This window comes from Balaenoptera borealis, assembly GCF_965194805.1.
Source record: "Balaenoptera borealis genome assembly, chromosome: 16".
Classification (NCBI taxonomy): domain Eukaryota; kingdom Metazoa; phylum Chordata; class Mammalia; order Artiodactyla; family Balaenopteridae; genus Balaenoptera; species Balaenoptera borealis.
The window spans coordinates 289,602-306,271 of record NC_138872.1 but is presented as its reverse complement, the minus strand read 5'-3'; the positions used below and the strand labels follow the sequence as shown (position 1 = coordinate 306,271).

General features: G+C 61.6%; 1 protein-coding gene across 9 annotated transcripts in view; it reads left to right on the top strand.

Moving 5' to 3' along the window:
- MYT1 (myelin transcription factor 1) overlaps positions 1-16,670 on the top strand; it is a 65,477-nt gene that overhangs the window by 33,841 nt on the left and 14,966 nt on the right. For 5 of the 9 annotated variants that reach the window (XM_082362658.1, XM_082362659.1, XM_082362657.1 and 2 more), the window contains exons 5-14: positions 1,237-1,299; positions 2,050-2,297; positions 3,538-4,323; positions 5,420-5,554; positions 6,047-6,137; positions 7,186-7,299; positions 10,828-11,042; positions 12,423-12,610; positions 13,139-13,399; positions 16,089-16,243. In XM_082362658.1, the coding sequence (XP_082218784.1) occupies positions 1,237-1,299; positions 2,050-2,297; positions 3,538-4,323; positions 5,420-5,554; positions 6,047-6,137; positions 7,186-7,299; positions 10,828-11,042; positions 12,423-12,610; positions 13,139-13,399; positions 16,089-16,243 (2,256 nt within the window). The remainder of the gene's footprint in view (positions 1-1,236; positions 1,300-2,049; positions 2,298-3,537; positions 4,324-5,419; positions 5,555-6,046; positions 6,138-7,185; positions 7,300-10,827; positions 11,043-12,422; positions 12,611-13,138; positions 13,400-16,088; positions 16,244-16,670) is intronic. The other 4 variants (XM_082362661.1, XM_082362663.1, XM_082362662.1 and 1 more) reach the window with 2 other exon arrangements.

Sequence of the window (16,670 nt, the reverse complement as noted above, 5' to 3'; positions counted from 1 at the left end):
CGGCTCCCGCTAAGGCCACCGTTGAGCTGGGGGGCGTGACCCTGCCTCCACGGACTGTTCTGTTTCTTGCTGATCCGTCAGCGAGTGTGGCCTGCCGGCCGGTGGGACCCCACAGTCCTCTGTAGTCAGGTCCGTGATCGATCAGATTAGACACATCAGTGTGTCTGGACAGAGGTCCAGAGTGGTGCCCCTCTCTGAGCCTCATGAGCCCACTGGTGTCGGGGGGGCCGCACAACCTTCCTCCCAGGCTCTGGGAGAGCCTGCTCGGAGGGGGACTCAGACCCCGTGACGACAAGGTTGTCCCTTCTTGGATGGGGGCACCTTGCGGTGATTCCTCCCGGGAGGAGCTCGGGCTCCCCCTGTCCCCACCACGGGTTCTCCGTCTCAAAAGCCCACAGGATCCTGGCCTCAAGCCCCACACAGGCCCCTTGCTGCCCTGGGGAGCTGACTCCTGGGGAAGTGGGTTGGGTGGTCTGTGCCCGTGACTGGAAGTTTCCAGAGCTTCCCACCATCTGGTTCTGTGGCGAGACAGATGATGGTGAAGGGAGAGGAACTCCTGGAGCTGTAAGAGGCCAGGCTTCGCCCCACCGAGGTCTCACGGCAGCTCCTGGGTCATCGGCCCTCCTGGCTTCACCTCCCTTCGTGGGAAGCTGGGATCACACCAGGCTGCAAGATCTGGAGTGGGGTCTTTGCTGCCACCTCCAGCCGGGGTCCTGTGGCTTGGGTCAAAACTGCACCTTTGCAGAGTTGTTCCTGCCTGGGGGCGTCGGCTCAGTGTGCCAGCGAAGGGCACGGCTGGCAGGGCCTCGCAGCATCTTGAAGGCCATGGAGGATCCCCGTGTTTGTGCTTTGCCCTTGGGCCAGCTTCAGGTGCTGGTTCTGGGGGCGCCCTGGAGGTTCCCTGTTCCCAGCCCCCTGGAAGCCTGGTGGTGGTTTGCCCGCAGTGGGAAAGACTCATTGTGGAAAAAGGAAGTCGTCCAGCCTTGATTTCATACACGCAGATCTTTAATTAAACACTCTCATAAAATTGTAACGAGCCATTCATTTGTATAAATGGGGGTGAGTTATTTCATTAATTTTTTGCAAACTGCAGGCAGCCATTCTGAGATGAACTGTTTGGAGACAATCTTCTGCTTCCCAGGGTGAGGGTCTGGGCTGGGCCCCGAGATTCGGACCCTCTCCCCATGCCCCACGGGGCCCGCCCCCAGGTGACCCCTCCTGCTTGTCTCCCCCCAGCTGTCCCACTCCCGGATGCACGGGCTCGGGACATATCCGGGGCAAGTACTCCAGGCACCGAAGGTAAGGAGGCTGGAGGGCCCTCAGCAAGGTTCCTGGGAAAGAGGCTGGGCTGCTGGGGGGTTGGAGCTCCTCTCCTGCTCTGGGACCCTTTGTGGGTCTAGAACCTTCCACCTCTGCTCTTGGCTGCCGAGCTGCGGTGGCCTCCCATGTGACCCTGTTACTGGGAGGCCGAGCGCGGCTGTGGCGTGCCTTTCTGGTGTCTCCCCTTCGGGGCTGCTGTGAAGCCGGAGGTGTCTGTGCGGGAGAGCCCAGAGCAGAGCCGGCACACACGGGCTGGCTATTCTCACTGCTGTCATCCCGGGGGTCTGCTGGACCTCAGGGGCCCCTGACTGCGGTGCCAGGTTCAGGGGGTGGGTGAGGGTGCGAAGGGTCTGGAGGCGGAGAAGGAAGGGCCTGGGCACTCCTGACGACCTGCCTGGGGGGTGGTGGGCACGGAGCAGGGCAGCCTGGGCCGGCCCCCACCGCTGGCCATCCCAGGGGGAAGGACTCTGGCGTGGACAGGGCCATTGAGGTTAGGCCTTCCCAGAGAAGCAGGAAGTGAAATGTAAAGCACAATCAGGTCCTTTTTAACGCGGACAATTACTGTAAGATTTTGAACACGTCAACCTGCCAGTCTTGAGTCTGGGGCTTTGGCAGAGGGGTGGTGACGAGATGCAGAGAGAGATTTTCAGGACAGGGAACGCACTGCAGAGGGTGAAGGCCGGGGGCCCGGGCGGTGCTGACAGGACGGCCCGGCCTCCTCCCTCCCAGTTTGCTGAGCTGCCCTCTGGCCAAGAAGAGGAAGCTGGAGGGCGCCGAGGCCGAGCACCTGGGGTCCAGGCGGAAGGCGCAGCCCCTGAAGCTGGCTCTGGACGAGGGCTATGGCGTGGAGAGCGACGGCAGCGAGGACGCCGAGGTGAAGGGCGCCTCTGTTTCTGGTGAATCGGAAGGAACTGCGGAGGAGGACGAGGCCGCGGCATCAGGACAGGAGGACATTCATTGCCCCGAGCCAGCTGAAGGTGCTTTGTTGCTCTTTCTCTCCTGAATAAAGGCGCTTAGTGTGGCCCCGGAGAATCGCAGCCTGTGAGCAGGCGGGGCTCCCGCGAGCGAGGAAGCCCTGCTGAGAACAAGCGCCGCTTGTCTGACGTTTGCAAGGCCTCCTGGGGAGGGGCTGGCGCTTGGGGCTCGGGGGGCCCAGAGGCTCATCTGTGGGTGAACTTTGTGCATCTGGGTGTGTGTCTGTGTGTGTGAGAGACGGACGGACAGATGGACGTGGCTGTGTGTCTGTGGGGCGGGGTCTCAGGTAGACCCGCCCTGCGTGGCCTCAGGAGCGCCACCTGCAGAGGGGGGCAAGGGGTCTGCTTGGCATTAGGGGGGATGGTGCGGGTGTTCAGGGATGCTGGGCCGGGCAGGGGGAACTGAGGGGTCTCCCTGCTGGCACCTTCTTCCCTGCGGGGCCCCCAGCCCTTGGCAAACACTAGTGTGAAGGTGGGACACATCCACGTCCCGAGACCCTGGCTGGCTGTAGGGTCCTGGGGATGTGGCTGAGGCCTGAGGCCCAAACCCCCCAACACCTCCAAGCTTCTGGCGCTCTCACCTCTCAGGTCCTGAGGTGGATTTTTATTCCATTTTGGAGCCACTGCACGGAGGGTCCTCATACCCGCCTCCCTCCTGGGAACCCGGCTCTGCCTGAGAGGGAGCAGGGCCAGGGACCCTCGCTTGCTGGGTTTCTTATAAAGGAGGGAGCTTGGCGCTCAGGCATCGGCCCTGGCTCGGCCCCTCCTAGAGCGGGAGCATGTGGGCTGGCTGCTGCGCCCGGGGGTCCTTGTTGATGATCCCAGGGGGCACCCACTACTTCTTAGCCATGACAATTCAAAGACTCAAACTTCAAAAACAACTTCTGCTGCTTCTCAGTTATGAAACAATTTTTAAAAATCTGATCCATTCTTTAAGCTCCATTTTATGAAATGTAGATTTGCCTGATTTAAGAAAGTACACATAACAGGGAGGACCGTTAATCAAAAATATCAGAGTAATTCTCAACTTCAAAATACAGCGGTGATTTCTCCATCTACCTCTCAACATAAGCTTACTGTGATCTCCAGATCTGGGCAGAGGGGCTGACAAAAACGGCCACCCCGAGCCCATTTCTGGGGGTTTGGTGTCCCCCTGCTGCAGTGGGGCAGGCTGGAGGAGCCCCACCTGGAGACCTGCCCTCTTTCCCCATGTACCTACCACACAGTTTCTGATTTTGTGCAGGAAGGAGCCCCGTCAAGGCTCGTTTCGGATCCAATCCCATCAGCAGCCTCACGGGCCCCTCCAAGGGCAGCTACAGCAGCTATCAGGAGATCATTGCAACTTCTCTCCTAAACTTGGGCCAAATCGCTGAAGAGACACTGGTCGGGGCAGACTCGGGCCAGGGGGCCAAGCCGGGCGCTGGCATTGTGCGCCTGGTGCGGGAGGAGGCTGAGGAAGGAGCCACCAGCGACGAAGGGGAGAAGGACGTCTTCATCCAGCCGGAGGACGCAGAGGAGGTGATCGAAGTCACCAGTGAGCGCTCCCAGGAGCTGTGTCCCCAGTCCCTGGAGGGCGTGGCCAGCGAGGTGTCCAGCAAGCAGAGGGTGGCCCTGGGCAATGAGGACGAGGACGAGGACGAGGACGAGGATGAGGCCCCTCCTGATGTGATCTGCCAGGACGGGGCCCCCCACGCCCCCCCACCGAAGGCCTCTGAGCCCCGGCGCCCGGCGCCTCCCAGCCCCAAGCCCACGTTCTCCGTCCTCGTGGAAGTGCGCTCCGACGACGATGGCAAGGACGAGGACTCGAGGTCCCAGAAGTCCACAGTCACGGACGAGTCGGAGATGTACGACATGATGACCCGCGGGAACCTGGGCCTCCTGGAGCAGGCCATCGCCCTGAAGGCCGAGCAGGTGCGGGCCGTCCGCGAGCCGGGCTGCCCACCCGCTGAGCAAGGCCCGCCGGGCCCGGGCGAGCCGGGGAAGGCGGCGAGGCCCCTGGACGCCACCCGGAAGAGCTACTGCAGCAAAGGTAGGCTGGGCACCTGGCCCTGCCCCGCCCCCTCCCAGGGATGCGCAGTCCCGGGCCCAGGGACGAGTCCTGAGGCCTTTACAGGCTGGGGGGCATGGGCGGGGGCAGGTGGTGTGGGCCAGACAGAAGCAGCCCGTGGTCGGTGAGGCAGGTGGCCAGGCTGGGCGCACTGGGCAGCGCAGAGCAGGCCCGAGCCACGGAGGACAGTGGGACTGGTTCTCAGGGACCGACTGACGCTGAGGTGCAGACGCTGTACAAGCCCTGGACAGAGAGGCCGGCGACAGCGAGCCCAGGAAGGCGGGGCCCGGGAGAGGCTTGTGAGCCCTTAGGGTGCCCCTGCCTGCCTGGTGGTCAAAGGACAACGTCCCCCCATTTAAATCACACAGAGCCCGCCAGGGCCCTGCCCTCCCTGGGGTGGGCTTTCCCAGCATGGCCTGTGACTTCTGCATTGTGGCTTCCCTACCAAAGGGGACGGACGGCTCCATTGGAAGTTTCTCTGGGACACTGGCTGTGCTCTGGGGACCGTGCGTGTCCTGAGAGGCAGTCCCTCTGTCCCACACTGAAAGTGACCTCTCTGGGCCTGCAGAGGCTGTACGAGGTCAGTAACTGAGATCTGGGGTCAAATTTCTGCCCAGGCCTTTATTAGCTGCTTCGGGTAAGTCACTTAGCCCCTCTGTCCCCGTTATTGTCAAATACAAAGGACGTGTCCTGGCAGAGACCTTGTCACATAGCTCTACCTCTCTGTGCAGAGGCCTGGCTCCCCCCCCCGAAGCCAGTGGCCGTCGCATGACATTAGCAGGACAGGGCAGAAGGTGCCAGCCGCCAGCCGGGGGTCCTCCCTGAAGCCCTGCAGGTCCTGCTGTTTGTGGCTTGCCGCAGTCTGTGGGCTTTTCCACCCAGACAGCCAGCGTGGACGGTCTCTCCGGGGTCCCCGTGCGGTCCAGCCACGGTCCCTTCTGGGCTCTTGGGAAGTCTGGTCACTCCCCTCTCCGGACAGCCAGAGTGAAGGATCGTGAGCTGTCCTGCCGCCGCCCTGCTCACCACCTCCCACCCAGCTTCCTGGCCGCCCCCTGACTGAGAGGCCTTGTGTGTTTAGATCCCGCAAGAGCTGAGAAGCGTGAGATCAAGTGTCCGACCCCAGGCTGTGACGGCACCGGCCACGTCACTGGGCTGTACCCGCACCACCGCAGCCTGTCTGGCTGCCCCCACAAGGACAGGATCCCCCCGGAGAGTGAGTAGCTCTGTGCGGCTCAGGCCGCCTCTGGTGTTTGGATGGTGTCCACATGGAGGAGTGGCCACCCAGGTCCCTGTCCCTCTGGACTGGCACGTCCAGAAGCCCAGACTTGGGCCCTACGAGCGTGGCGACACGGAGCACATGCCCCGTTATTCACCCTGAGACGGCAGCCTGGGTCAGGGCCCCTGGAAACCGGCCACAGGCACGGGCACACAGGAGGGGAGGCCGGGCCCTGGAGCTGGGGAGGGGCCGCTGTCTGCGTTCTGAGGCCTCAGGAGGAGAAACGCTGTCCTTGCTTCTAGGCGAGGGGCAGTAATCGTGACCATTAAGTTCAGAGGAGGGAGGTTGTAAGGCTGAGCTGGTTTCTGCCTCAGGGAGGCCAGGGCCACCATGGGAGGGGGCGTGGCCTGAGTGAGCTGGGCCTGGGGCTCCGGCATCCCCCCACCCCTGGCAGGTGGTGCTCACCGGCTCCCCCCGGCTGTCTTGCAGTATTGGCCATGCATGAGAACGTGCTCAAGTGCCCCACTCCTGGCTGCACAGGCCAGGGCCACGTGAACAGCAACCGTAACACGCACAGAAGGTACGCGGCTGGGCTGGGCTGGGCTGGGCTGGGAACGGTGAGGGCCATGGAGGGGGGGGCCTGCAGTGCATGCCCCAGCCTGGGACACGGTCTCCCTGTGTGCCGCCCTGGGGGGTGAGTGCAAGGTCAGGGCAGACCTTGGGCGGGAGCAGGGCTGCACCTGTGCCACTGTGAGTGGGGGTCCCGAGAGACCAGAGGGCGGCTGGAGGAATGGGCGCATGCAGCGCGGGGAGGCCTGCAGCCTGTGGGGAGAGCCAGGTAGAGACCCTGTCCTGCTGAGATCCGGGAAAACTCTGGACACTAGCTTTTGCTCAAGGCAGAACCTCAGCAGCCGGGACCGAGCCCGGCTGCTCTGTAGGGGCGCTGAGACCCTGGTGCTTGAGTTGCCTGCTGTCCTCTGGTGAGAGGTCGCCGTATCCCCCGCCCTCGCCCCGAGCCCTGGGTAGCTGCAGCCGTGGCGGGGCGTGAAGTGGCTCCAGCAAGTGACACTCAGCTGGAAGGACTGGCCAGAGTTTTTGAGGTCCAATCACTGAGAAGAGGCTAAATTCCCCAACACGGCTGGGATTATGTCACCTCTCCTGGCTGATGGCAGTTTCTCAGTTCTGACAGTCGAAGCTGCATCCGTGGGTGCTTTCCTGGGAAGGACCTGTGCCCTCCTCGTGTGACCCTGGTGGTCCATGTCCTCCAGGGTCAGCAGGCAGTTCGTGGCCCGTGGGCTGATAGAATGTGAGCAGCTCTGGTTGGTGGTGAGGGGAGAGGAGGGAGGTGAGAGGCAGGCCCATGCCCCAGACCCACCCAGAGGAGGTGCCTTTGCTCAGAGCCTTGAAGAACTTTAGGGTGCGTTTTGTCTCTGTGTCATTGGCTTAGAATTTCCAAAAACAGAAGCTGACTGAGCAGCAGGTGCTTTGAGGGCTTGAGGACAGACCTGGGGGAAAGGCCGCCTCTATAGGGAAAACAGCCTTCCCTGAGCTCCTGCTGACGCCTGGCTTCTGGCTCAGACGGGTGGGGCCTGGAGGAGGGCTCAGCTGTCCTCCTGTCCTTTCTCCAGTTTGTCTGGGTGTCCCATTGCTGCTGCCGAAAAATTAGCCAAATCTCATGAGAAGCAACAGCCACAGACGGGAGATCCTTCCAAGAATAGCTCCAATTCGGATCGGATCCTCAGGTGAGTGAAATGAATCACAGACCGGGAGGGGTGTTTTCAAACCCAAGTTCATGTGCCTGATGTGCAGTGAGGCCAAACAAACCAAAACTGGGTCAGAGTTTGGAGCAGAGAAAGGTCTATTACAAGAGCTGAGCAGGGAGAACAGGCAGCTCGTGCTCAGAAGACTCGACTCCCCGATGGCTTTCAGGCAGGGTCTTTACAGCCAGTGTGAGGGGAGAGGGTCCAGGATGGGTGATCAGCCCGTGAACCCTCTCCTGATCGGCTGATGGTGAGGTAATTGGGTGACGTTTCGGGAATCTCAGCCTTACGGTTCCAGCCAGTCTGGGGTCCACGTGCTTGTGGTTGGCATGCCATCACCACCCTCCACCGGGTGGGGGTCTTAGTTTCTGCAGAATGACTCAGAGATACGTGTCAGATTGTTACCTCTGCCTCTTCAGGAGGAACTAGGAGCCCTGTGACTCTGTTGTCCTGTTAACTGATTGAACCTGCTCTTTGGAACTGGGTGGGAAGGCCTAGGGGGCTTAAAGACTTTTTTTTTCCCCTACAAACAAGAATCAGGGACACGCAGGGGCTTTTTTACCCGGGAAGGCCCTGCAGGGTCCTGCTTGGCTTCACGGGCTGCCTCCCCAAGTGCCCAGGGGGCTTCTCGCCTCTCCGCCGCTGTGTGTGTGTGTCCACGCTCGTGTGTATGTGCACGTGTGTGCTGGTGTCTCCCAGGGTGGACTTGGAGGGTGGTTTTGTGGGCACCGACACCCGCACGGCTGACCCTGCCTTGCTCTCCCCAGGGGTGTCTGATGTCACCGCTTGGGATTGTTCAGGGATTTGTTTGTGGAGTCGCTGGTCCTGTTTGGAGAGAGGGGGCTGCCCCAGCCCAGGACCCCGCTGTCTAGGGAGCTCTGGGAGCTGCTCACTCCAGGACGGACCCTGAACCGGGGAGAGGAGTGGGGGCCAGCGGCACCCTCCGGAGTGCCGCTCCCCGTGACCCTTGAGGTGCTGTGTGTTTAGGTGCATATGCACACGTGTGAGTGTGTGTGCACCCGTGTGTGCGTGTAGACGTGGCTCATCAATGAGGGGGCTTCTGAAAGACCATTCAGGACGAGTCTGCTTAGTGTGACCTCACCTGCAAGGCCCCGTAGGTGCCACGAACAAGGCCAGAGGCTGAGGAGCTTTCCCAAGGCCACTCACCCCCCCGGCAGCCTGCCTTCAGAATCTCCTCCCAGTGGGACCGGTTCTCCGGCGCCCACCATGCTGGGGGACCCTCCCTCACCCCCGTGTCCTTGCTCAGTGGACTCCCTGCTCCCTCGTCTCCGAGGAGCCAGAACTGACAGGGCGTCCCGTGTAGACTGCTGTGCCATGTCTGTCTCCCAAAGGAGAGTGTGGGAGACCAGGCCCACCGTACCCTGCCCAGGCCCGGCGCCCGGCAGCCACGAGCATGGGCGACGGCACAGACCACGGTCTGGAGGTGGGCGGGCCACCTCCGTCCCCCACCTGTCCCTTCCCTGGCACGTGCCTGGCGGGGCCTCTGCCTGAGGAGCGTGGCCTCCCGCCTTGGCCTCAGCGGGTCACGTGCAGGCGGTCTCCGGGCCGGGCCTCGCCCTCCCGCCCTGGGGAGCCCTTGTGGCCCTGTCCTTGGGGCGCCCTGCTCTCCAGTTGGCTTCGTTCAACCAGGGGGCGCTCACGATGGTGGAAACTGCTTCCCTCCTCCATCTTATTCCGTTCCTTCTGGCTTCTTGTCGGTTTTCTTGCCTTGATCCAAGTCACTGACAAAATGTCAAACTGCCAGGCAGGTAAGGCTTGGTGAGGCCACGGTGGGGGCCAAACAGGTGCCAAATGTGGAGGTTGTGCCCCAGGAATGTGACTCAGCTTGTTTGCCTGTAAAAGTGGGACAACAGCGTTATCGACTTCAGAAGTTTCTCATGAGGCCTGAATGAGGCAGTGACATTTTGTCTCCCGGGCCCTCGGTGAGGAGCCCAGAATGGTAGCAGTTGTGGCCGGGATGCAGAGCTTTCCATCCAGGCTCGATGTGTTCCGTGGGGCCACGTTTCTGGATGTTGTACCCCAGGGTGTGGGGAGAATCTTTGCAAAGCTTTGTGGGCCTCACGGACACTGAGTCTGCTGCTGGCGGAAGCCCTGGCTGAGGAAGCCACCAAAACGTGGCACAGACATTAAGTGTAGGACTCGTCTCCCCCCAGGGGTGCCTGAGCACTCACCAGCAACTTCTCAGATGCCACTGGCTGGTCCAGAGGGCCCCCTGCCCCTCCCGGGGACGGAGAGCCTGCCCGCGCTCTGGTGCCATCGGTTTCCCAAGGCCCTTCGGAGCCGCCTTATCGTGGGTGCAGGGCCCTCCTGGCACCAGGCTCCTATTTTCGGGTCACACTCAAGTTCTTATGGTGCCTGGCACCTTGGGGGCCTCACCCTTGGCTCCTTCTTTTTTTTAAAATTAATTAATTAATTAATTTATTTTTGGCTGTGTTGGGTCTTCGTTTCTGTGCCAGGGCTCTCTCTCTAGTTGCGGCGAGCGGGGGCCACTCTTCATCGCGGTGCGCGGGCCTCTCACTGTCGCGGCCTCTCTTGTTGCGGAGCACAGGCTCCAGACGCGCAGGCTCAGTACTCGTGGCTCACGGGCCTAGTTGCTCCGCGGCATGTGGGATCTTCCCAGACCAGGGCTCGAACCCGTGTCTCCTGTATTGGCAGGCAGATTCTGGCTCCTTCTTAATTCCGCCCACCCCCCTGTTCCAGACTGAAGTCACTGCTTGGCCCTCCCAGGCCTCCTCCGCTCTTCTTCTCTCTGAGCTGACTGGTACCCAAGCCGCTCCACAGAACGGTACAGAGCCTGCGGCCTTTCTCTGCCAGGCTGGTCCCCTCCTGCCATGGCTGCGGTGCTGTCAGGGCTGGTGTCTTCGCACCATCTCTTGTGCACTTAAAAATCCGAGCTCTTCCAGAGCTTCAGTAACAGCGACCGAATGCTTGCAGCGTCCGTTCATGCTTGTCTCTAACCCCTGCAGCAGCCCCTCCGGGGGCATCTCAAGTGACTTTCAGCAGAAGACAGTGGAGGGCCAGGCCCCTCGCTGCGAAGGGCTGGGTCGGCCCGCCCTGAGGCTGATCCTCAGAAACACCTCCATGTCCCCTCCAGGCACCCCAGCTCCCTCCCCTCTGGGGAATTGTAAGTTGTTCCACCACCAGAATTCTGCCTTGGCTGCCTGCCGCCCTAAGGATGCTCCTCTAGGGCTCCCTGCAAAGGGCTCAGAAACCTGCTCTCCTCATTCCCTCCTCTGTTGACGCGGTCCGCAAGGGGACACGCACTGTTTCTTCAAGGCTCCTAGTGCTTCTTCCCTGTGGCAGTTCTTCCTGCACATCGGCCCCTAGGCACCCTGCAGTGGTGGACGTGCGGGAGGGCCTGCCTGGGTCTCTGTCCACGCCGGGGTCTGAGGCATGGCTGGGCCAGGCCGTGGCACGGGGCACTGGGCTGAGTGGCACAGAGTCCTTGCGTCCTGTCTCCGTGATTCTCACCTCCGTCTCACACCCCAGGCCCATGTGCTTCGTGAAGCAGCTTGAGGTCCCTCCGTACGGAAGCCACCGGCCCAGCGTGGCCTCCACCACACCCAGGGCCAACCTGGCCAAGGAGCTGGAGAAGTTCTCCAAGGTCACCTTCGACTACGCAAGTTTTGACGCTCAGGTTTTTGGCAGGCGCGTGCTTGCCCCAAAGATTCACACCAGCGAAACCTCACCGAAAGCCTTTAAATGTAAGTCGGGGAAAGCTGCTCCCGGAGGTGTAGCGTCTGAGGGGCAGTGGAGGAGGAACCCTCAGCAGCAGCGTGTCGGTCCTCTCCAGCCTGGGGCCCAAACTGTCCCAATCCCCGCGGCGGCTTTCTCAGAGTCCGTGTCTCACCCACGTTGCTGCCCACATGCTCACCATCAAACTGGATGTGTCTCCTCACTACGTGTGACACAAACCCAAGTCCATCATGCCGTGTGTTAAGTCCGCAGCCTTAACAACGTCGCTGACATGGTTCCGCCTACGAGCGTGCCCTCCCCTGGCCGTCCGTTCCCAGCCAGTTTATCCTAGCTCGAGGGGTGGGGGTCTGGGAGGGTCAGACAACCGCTGTGCCGAGCCTGGGTACCCGACAGATGCTTCCTGCGCGGGGGCCATCTTGCTGGATACAACGTGCCATTTGTGATATTAGCAACAAACTTTCTGGGTGCTCGCACTGACAAAATTCATTCCGCCAAACCTTCCAGAACAAGCTTTCCTGTCTTTTTTTTTGGGGGGGGGGGAGAGGGGTCACTTATTGCACTAATTTGTGAGTTGCAAGCCTAGTAGCCCTGGAAATACAAATAAAATGGAAAAGCACCCCCAGCGTACATGAGATTGGACCTGGCAGCCCCTGGTGGTTGCTGTCAGCCCCCAAAACTGGCAGTGATGAGTTTCCTACAAGTTAATAATAGAAACGCTGATCAGTACAATGGCCACCTGCAGTGCGAGCGTCTCTCCAACTTGTTGGGACTGGGGCTTCATGCCTTCCTGCAAGGTGCCCACTTACGCTGGGGCGCTGGAAATTTGCCGGCGATATCCTGACTACTCAGAAATCATACCTGAGAGTGATCTTATGGTTATAGCACAGTTACTAGAAAAGATAACATTTTATGCCTTCATGTATCATGTTTATTTGAACAATAATGTTATTCACCAAAGCTGTGGCTATTGGTGGAGGGGGGCGGGGGCGACACCGAAATCAGCCTTTTGAGATGCTGTGATAAAATTTTCCTCCTTGAATGATATTCCAGACACTCCTCCTATTTGCAGACTTTAGTCTCTCAATAAGCATTCACTGATAGACAGCTCGTTTTGTCTGAAATATCAGGGACGCTAGAACGTCTTTGGAGGCTTTGCCCTTTCTGCCCAAGTTACGGTCAAGATGGAAATGGCCTTCTCCACACCCGACAGGGGTGGGGCTGGGTGGGTGTGCAGGCGGTGGGTGGAGGGCCCAGCCCTGGGCCCACCTTCACGTCGCTGCGCCCGGTGTGTTTGCCCCCAGCCACCCCAAAGTACCCCCCACCCTGTGTCTGCGTGGCCGCCCCCCGTTCAGGTTGTATATCAGCCTGCTGTTGTTCCCTTTTTGCAGCCAAACCTCTCCCAAAGGCCTCTCCCCCCAGGCCCAGCCCCTGCACTTCGTCCTCTTCTACAGGCTTCGACTACGCCCACGACGCGGAGGCCGCACACATGGCCGCCACGGCCATCCTGAACCTCTCCACGCGCTGCTGGGAGATGCCCGAGAACCTCAGCACGAAGCCGCAGGACCTGCCCAGCAAGGTTGGTGTGTCCCCCGCCGGGAGCCCCTTCTGAGGCAGAGCAGGGGGTTGGGATTTGCAGTCAGGGGCACGTGCCGCCTGCACGAAGGGGGCTCAGCAAACCCAGGGTCTGCTAGGTGATTACCACTCTTTCCTCTTCTCCCTCCTGACCGCTGACCCTGCTGGGCAGAGACATTGGGTGGGTTCCCTCAGAACTCCGTGCACTGTGCCTAAGGGGGCCCAAGTGGCTATGCACACGTGTGCTCCCTTGTCTCTCCGAGTCTGAGGGCCCTGCACGTGTTCTGGGGCCCACACGAGCTGCCGTGTCGAGGGTCTGGTGTTACGGCGCTGGAGGCCTCGAGGGAGTGGGCAGAGTGTAGGCCACATCAGCTTCAGGACGCTTTCTTCTCACAGGCTTTTCTCTTCCTGTTCGGCTCTGCTTCCTTTGGGGGGAGACACTGTCTGGGCTTCCGGTGAGCTGAGTAATGGACCAGGAGGCGCACGTGGGAAGGGGGTGGTGTCTAACACAGACGTTGCCTCGGCCCTGCAGGCCACGGACATCGAGGTGGATGAGAACGGAACCCTGGACTTGAGCATGCGCAGACACCGCAGGCGGGAGAACGCTTTCCCCGGCGGCGGCGGCGGCCCCGGCGTGGCCTCACCTGATGCCTCCCAGGGCCAGAGCGTCCCCGGTGCCCCCAGCAGCTCCGTGACCTCGGCCCCGTCCAGCCACGCCTCCCGCCAGGACGAGTGGGACCGGCCCCTGGACTACACCAAGCCCAGCCGCCAGCGAGAGGAGGAACCTGAGGAGGTGGGTCCCGGGGTCCTGGGCTGGCAGATGGTCGAGCAGGCGCTGGTGGTCGGTGTGCCTTCCCCGAGGGCGGCTGTGAACGCACTTGCGCTCCGGGCAGAGCCTCCATGCGTCCTGCCCCTTTCCACACAGGGTCCTGCACCCTTCGGGCAGCTAAGCCCACCTTCTTGGAGGAATTTTCACCGTGGGTCCAGTCTGTGGCCTTGTCCCCTCGGCAGAATCAGTGGTCAGCACCAGAGCGGTTCTCTGAGAGCACAGGGAGGAGAAGGGCTTTTGTTCATATCCCACGGGGGAGGATTTGGGAGTGGCTCCGAATTCCTCATTTTTGTGGGCCTCCCACCAACCTGCTGGTGTCCCAGATTAGGGACACCCTGAGCTCTGGCAGCGGCCTCTCCTCACTGTCCCCAGGACACTTCAGGCGCCTGGCTCCTGGGACGGGGGCAGGAGAAAACTCCTGGACTCAGGAGGCCCTTTGGCGGCCAGTGGCCAGAGCCCCAGCACAGCGCTGCCTGGTAAGGGGCAGCAAACCAGGCCGCTGTGTAGGAGCTGTACTCCGGGGGCAGTGGAACCTTCCCTCCCAGCTATTCCACCCACCTGAGATGGGGGCCGCTGGAGGGCTTTTCCCCCCGGAGAAGAGCCTCCCGGACAGCAAAGCCCTGCTCTGAGGGCTCAGAACCAGGTGGCCTCTGCACGGTGTGGACAGGCCTGTGGGTGCCCTCCCAGCCCTCCCCTCCTTGCCAGCCCCCACTCCCAGGAGGGCAAGGGGTGCAGGTCCCTGTGGAGGAGGAGGAGGGGGTGGTGAGGATCCCTCTCTGAGAGCCCAGCCCCTCTGCAGTCCCACCCTCAGGGCCAGCTAGGGTCCCTCTCTCTACAGGCTTCGCATGCAGCCCCACTTTACAGAGGAGCAGACTGAGCCCCAGGCCTAGGTCTTCTGGCTCAGTCACGTGGCTGCAACTCAATGTCTGGCCTCAGAAGAGGGACACCTCTCTCAGGGGGAGCCCCCAGGGGAGGGAGGCTGGCTGAGGGTGCCCACCTGGGGCTGGCAGGAGGGTTTCTCCCTGGCCGGTGGGGCCCCAGTCCGAGCCTGGTGAGGCCCTCCTGTTCCTGTTCTGGGCCACCAGTGTAGTGTCCCCACGTCTGCTGTCACCCTTATTCAGTTCCGCCCCCACCGGCCCCTGCTTTGGCTCCTTCCCTTTCCCTGCCCCTTTCTTTGACCCCCGGCTCAGGCTGGTCTCTCCGGCCACGTTGCCCCGCCCCCTTCACATGCCCTCTTCCTCATCCCCTCCCAGGACTGTCATGTCCTCTGCGGATGACCCTGGTCTCAGAGGTCCTGTGGTCCCTGCCCACAGAAGCCTGCCGCTATGCCCCATGGTCGATGGTCCACTCTCCAGCAGGAAGCCTCAGCTGACCCCCAGGCCCTTCCTCTCCTCCCCTGTGCCCTGGGCACAGGTGCCCACGTCCTATTGGGTGACCCCCAGAAACACCTCCTGGATCCGGCCTTCCCATGGCCTTGGATTCCCTGCTCAGACTCTCCTTCTAGCTCTGTCCGAGGCTCCTTGACCATCGTGGGTAGGGCTACTGCCCCACTCTTTAGCCTTACCTCACCCAACTCTGGCAGCAGCCCCCCCTCAGGTCCCCCTAACACCCCAACACCCCTGGGCCCCGTGTCTAGGGGCCTCCGGGACGTGCTCCCTGCTCTGGAGCAGCCTCTACCCCTATGCTGCTGGGAGGCCCCCGTTTCTCCTGAAGGCTGGGCTTAAGTTGAGGCACTTCGTCCACCCAGCTGTGCCTTGTTCAGTAATAGTAAGAGTGGCGACAGTGACAACAGCACAACATGGTGCCATGGGCCTTTCCTCCTCCCATCCCCAGACGTCCTGGGACGGGCTGCTATTTTTCCCAGTTTAAAAGTGTGGTGCCCAGGAGGCTGGACAGCGTGCCTGGGACACACAGCAAGTAGCAGTCCTGAGATTCGAATTGCGATCCACCACGGGGGCTAATGGTCTGCTACAGACCGACCTGTAGGGCACTGACCTCCCTGGCTCTCGTGGACTCCTTCCCTGTGCCTGGACGGAGGGACTGGCCTTGTTCACCCCTACATCCACAGCACCCGGCCCTTGGGTGGCGACTGAACACTTCCAGGCCCCGCATTTGAGGTCAAAGTGCTTATGAAGTGCCTGCTGCGGTCAGGTCATCGTGCTGGCTGGGGGCGGTAGGGCCACATGGTCCCGAGGTCGCTGTGATGATTTTTTATCATACTTTGTACGTTGTGCCGTCTCATCATCATAGCATTTCAACAAACGCTTCCTTAGTGCCACTGTCTACTGAGTGCATGCCGAGCCCCAAAGGAGCCGCACTTGGTGTACACTCTGGTGTGTAGATTGCAGCCCAGGGCGGGCAGTTGGAGGTGACCCTCCTGCCTGAGGCCGCGGAGGGCGCAGAAGCGGCGGTGCTGGGCAGCGCCCGGGTCTCCTCGTTCCTGGGCAGCTCAGGAGCAGTGGCCGAGGTGAGGGAGCACCCCAGCCCCTCGGGGCGCTGTTTCCCGTGTCTTCCTCCTGCTTCCAGAAGACAGGAGACTCCGGAAAACGCCTCTGTGGACGTAGCTCTGAAAGGCCCCTCTCCCTCAGCCCCCGGGTTGGGCGCCCAGCCCCCCGCCAGCTGGTTAAAACCTCTCCCTGCTGGTTTTTTGCAGTCAGAGCCAGCAGCCCATTCTTTTGCTTCTTCTGAAGCAGATGACCAGGAAGTGTCGGAGGAGAATTTTGAGGAGCGGAAGTACCCCGGGGAGGTCACCCTGGCCAACTTTAAGCTGAAGTTTCTCTCCAAGGACATAAAGAAGGAGCTGCTCACGTAAGTCCCCACCTTGGACGGCAGGGCCCCTCAGGGGACCGCCACGGTCTGGAAAGGAGCGCGCCTTGGTGGGAGCCCGTGACGATCGGGCTGGCCCCCGCGCAGCCCCGTGCTGACCGTCCTCCCGGCCTGGCTGCCTCGGTGGGCAGAGGCTGGGCCTCCGCTGCTAGGACCCTCCCGGGCCGGGCGGCGGGGGAAGGTGTCCTCTCGGCCCTGCACCACGCTGGCCGCTAACCCACTCCTTCAGGCTGATAAAGAGTGAGGGCAAGCCCCCGTCTGGCCCTCAGAGCAGACAGGGCTGAGGGGAGTGGACCTCTCCCGAGCGCCCGCTGCGCTCCTGGCCCTCGGCCCCCAGGCCTGAGGTGCGCTCTGCCTTGGGCTCCGTGTCCTCAGCTCCGGCAGCCGAGTCAGTTCACCCAGATGCCAC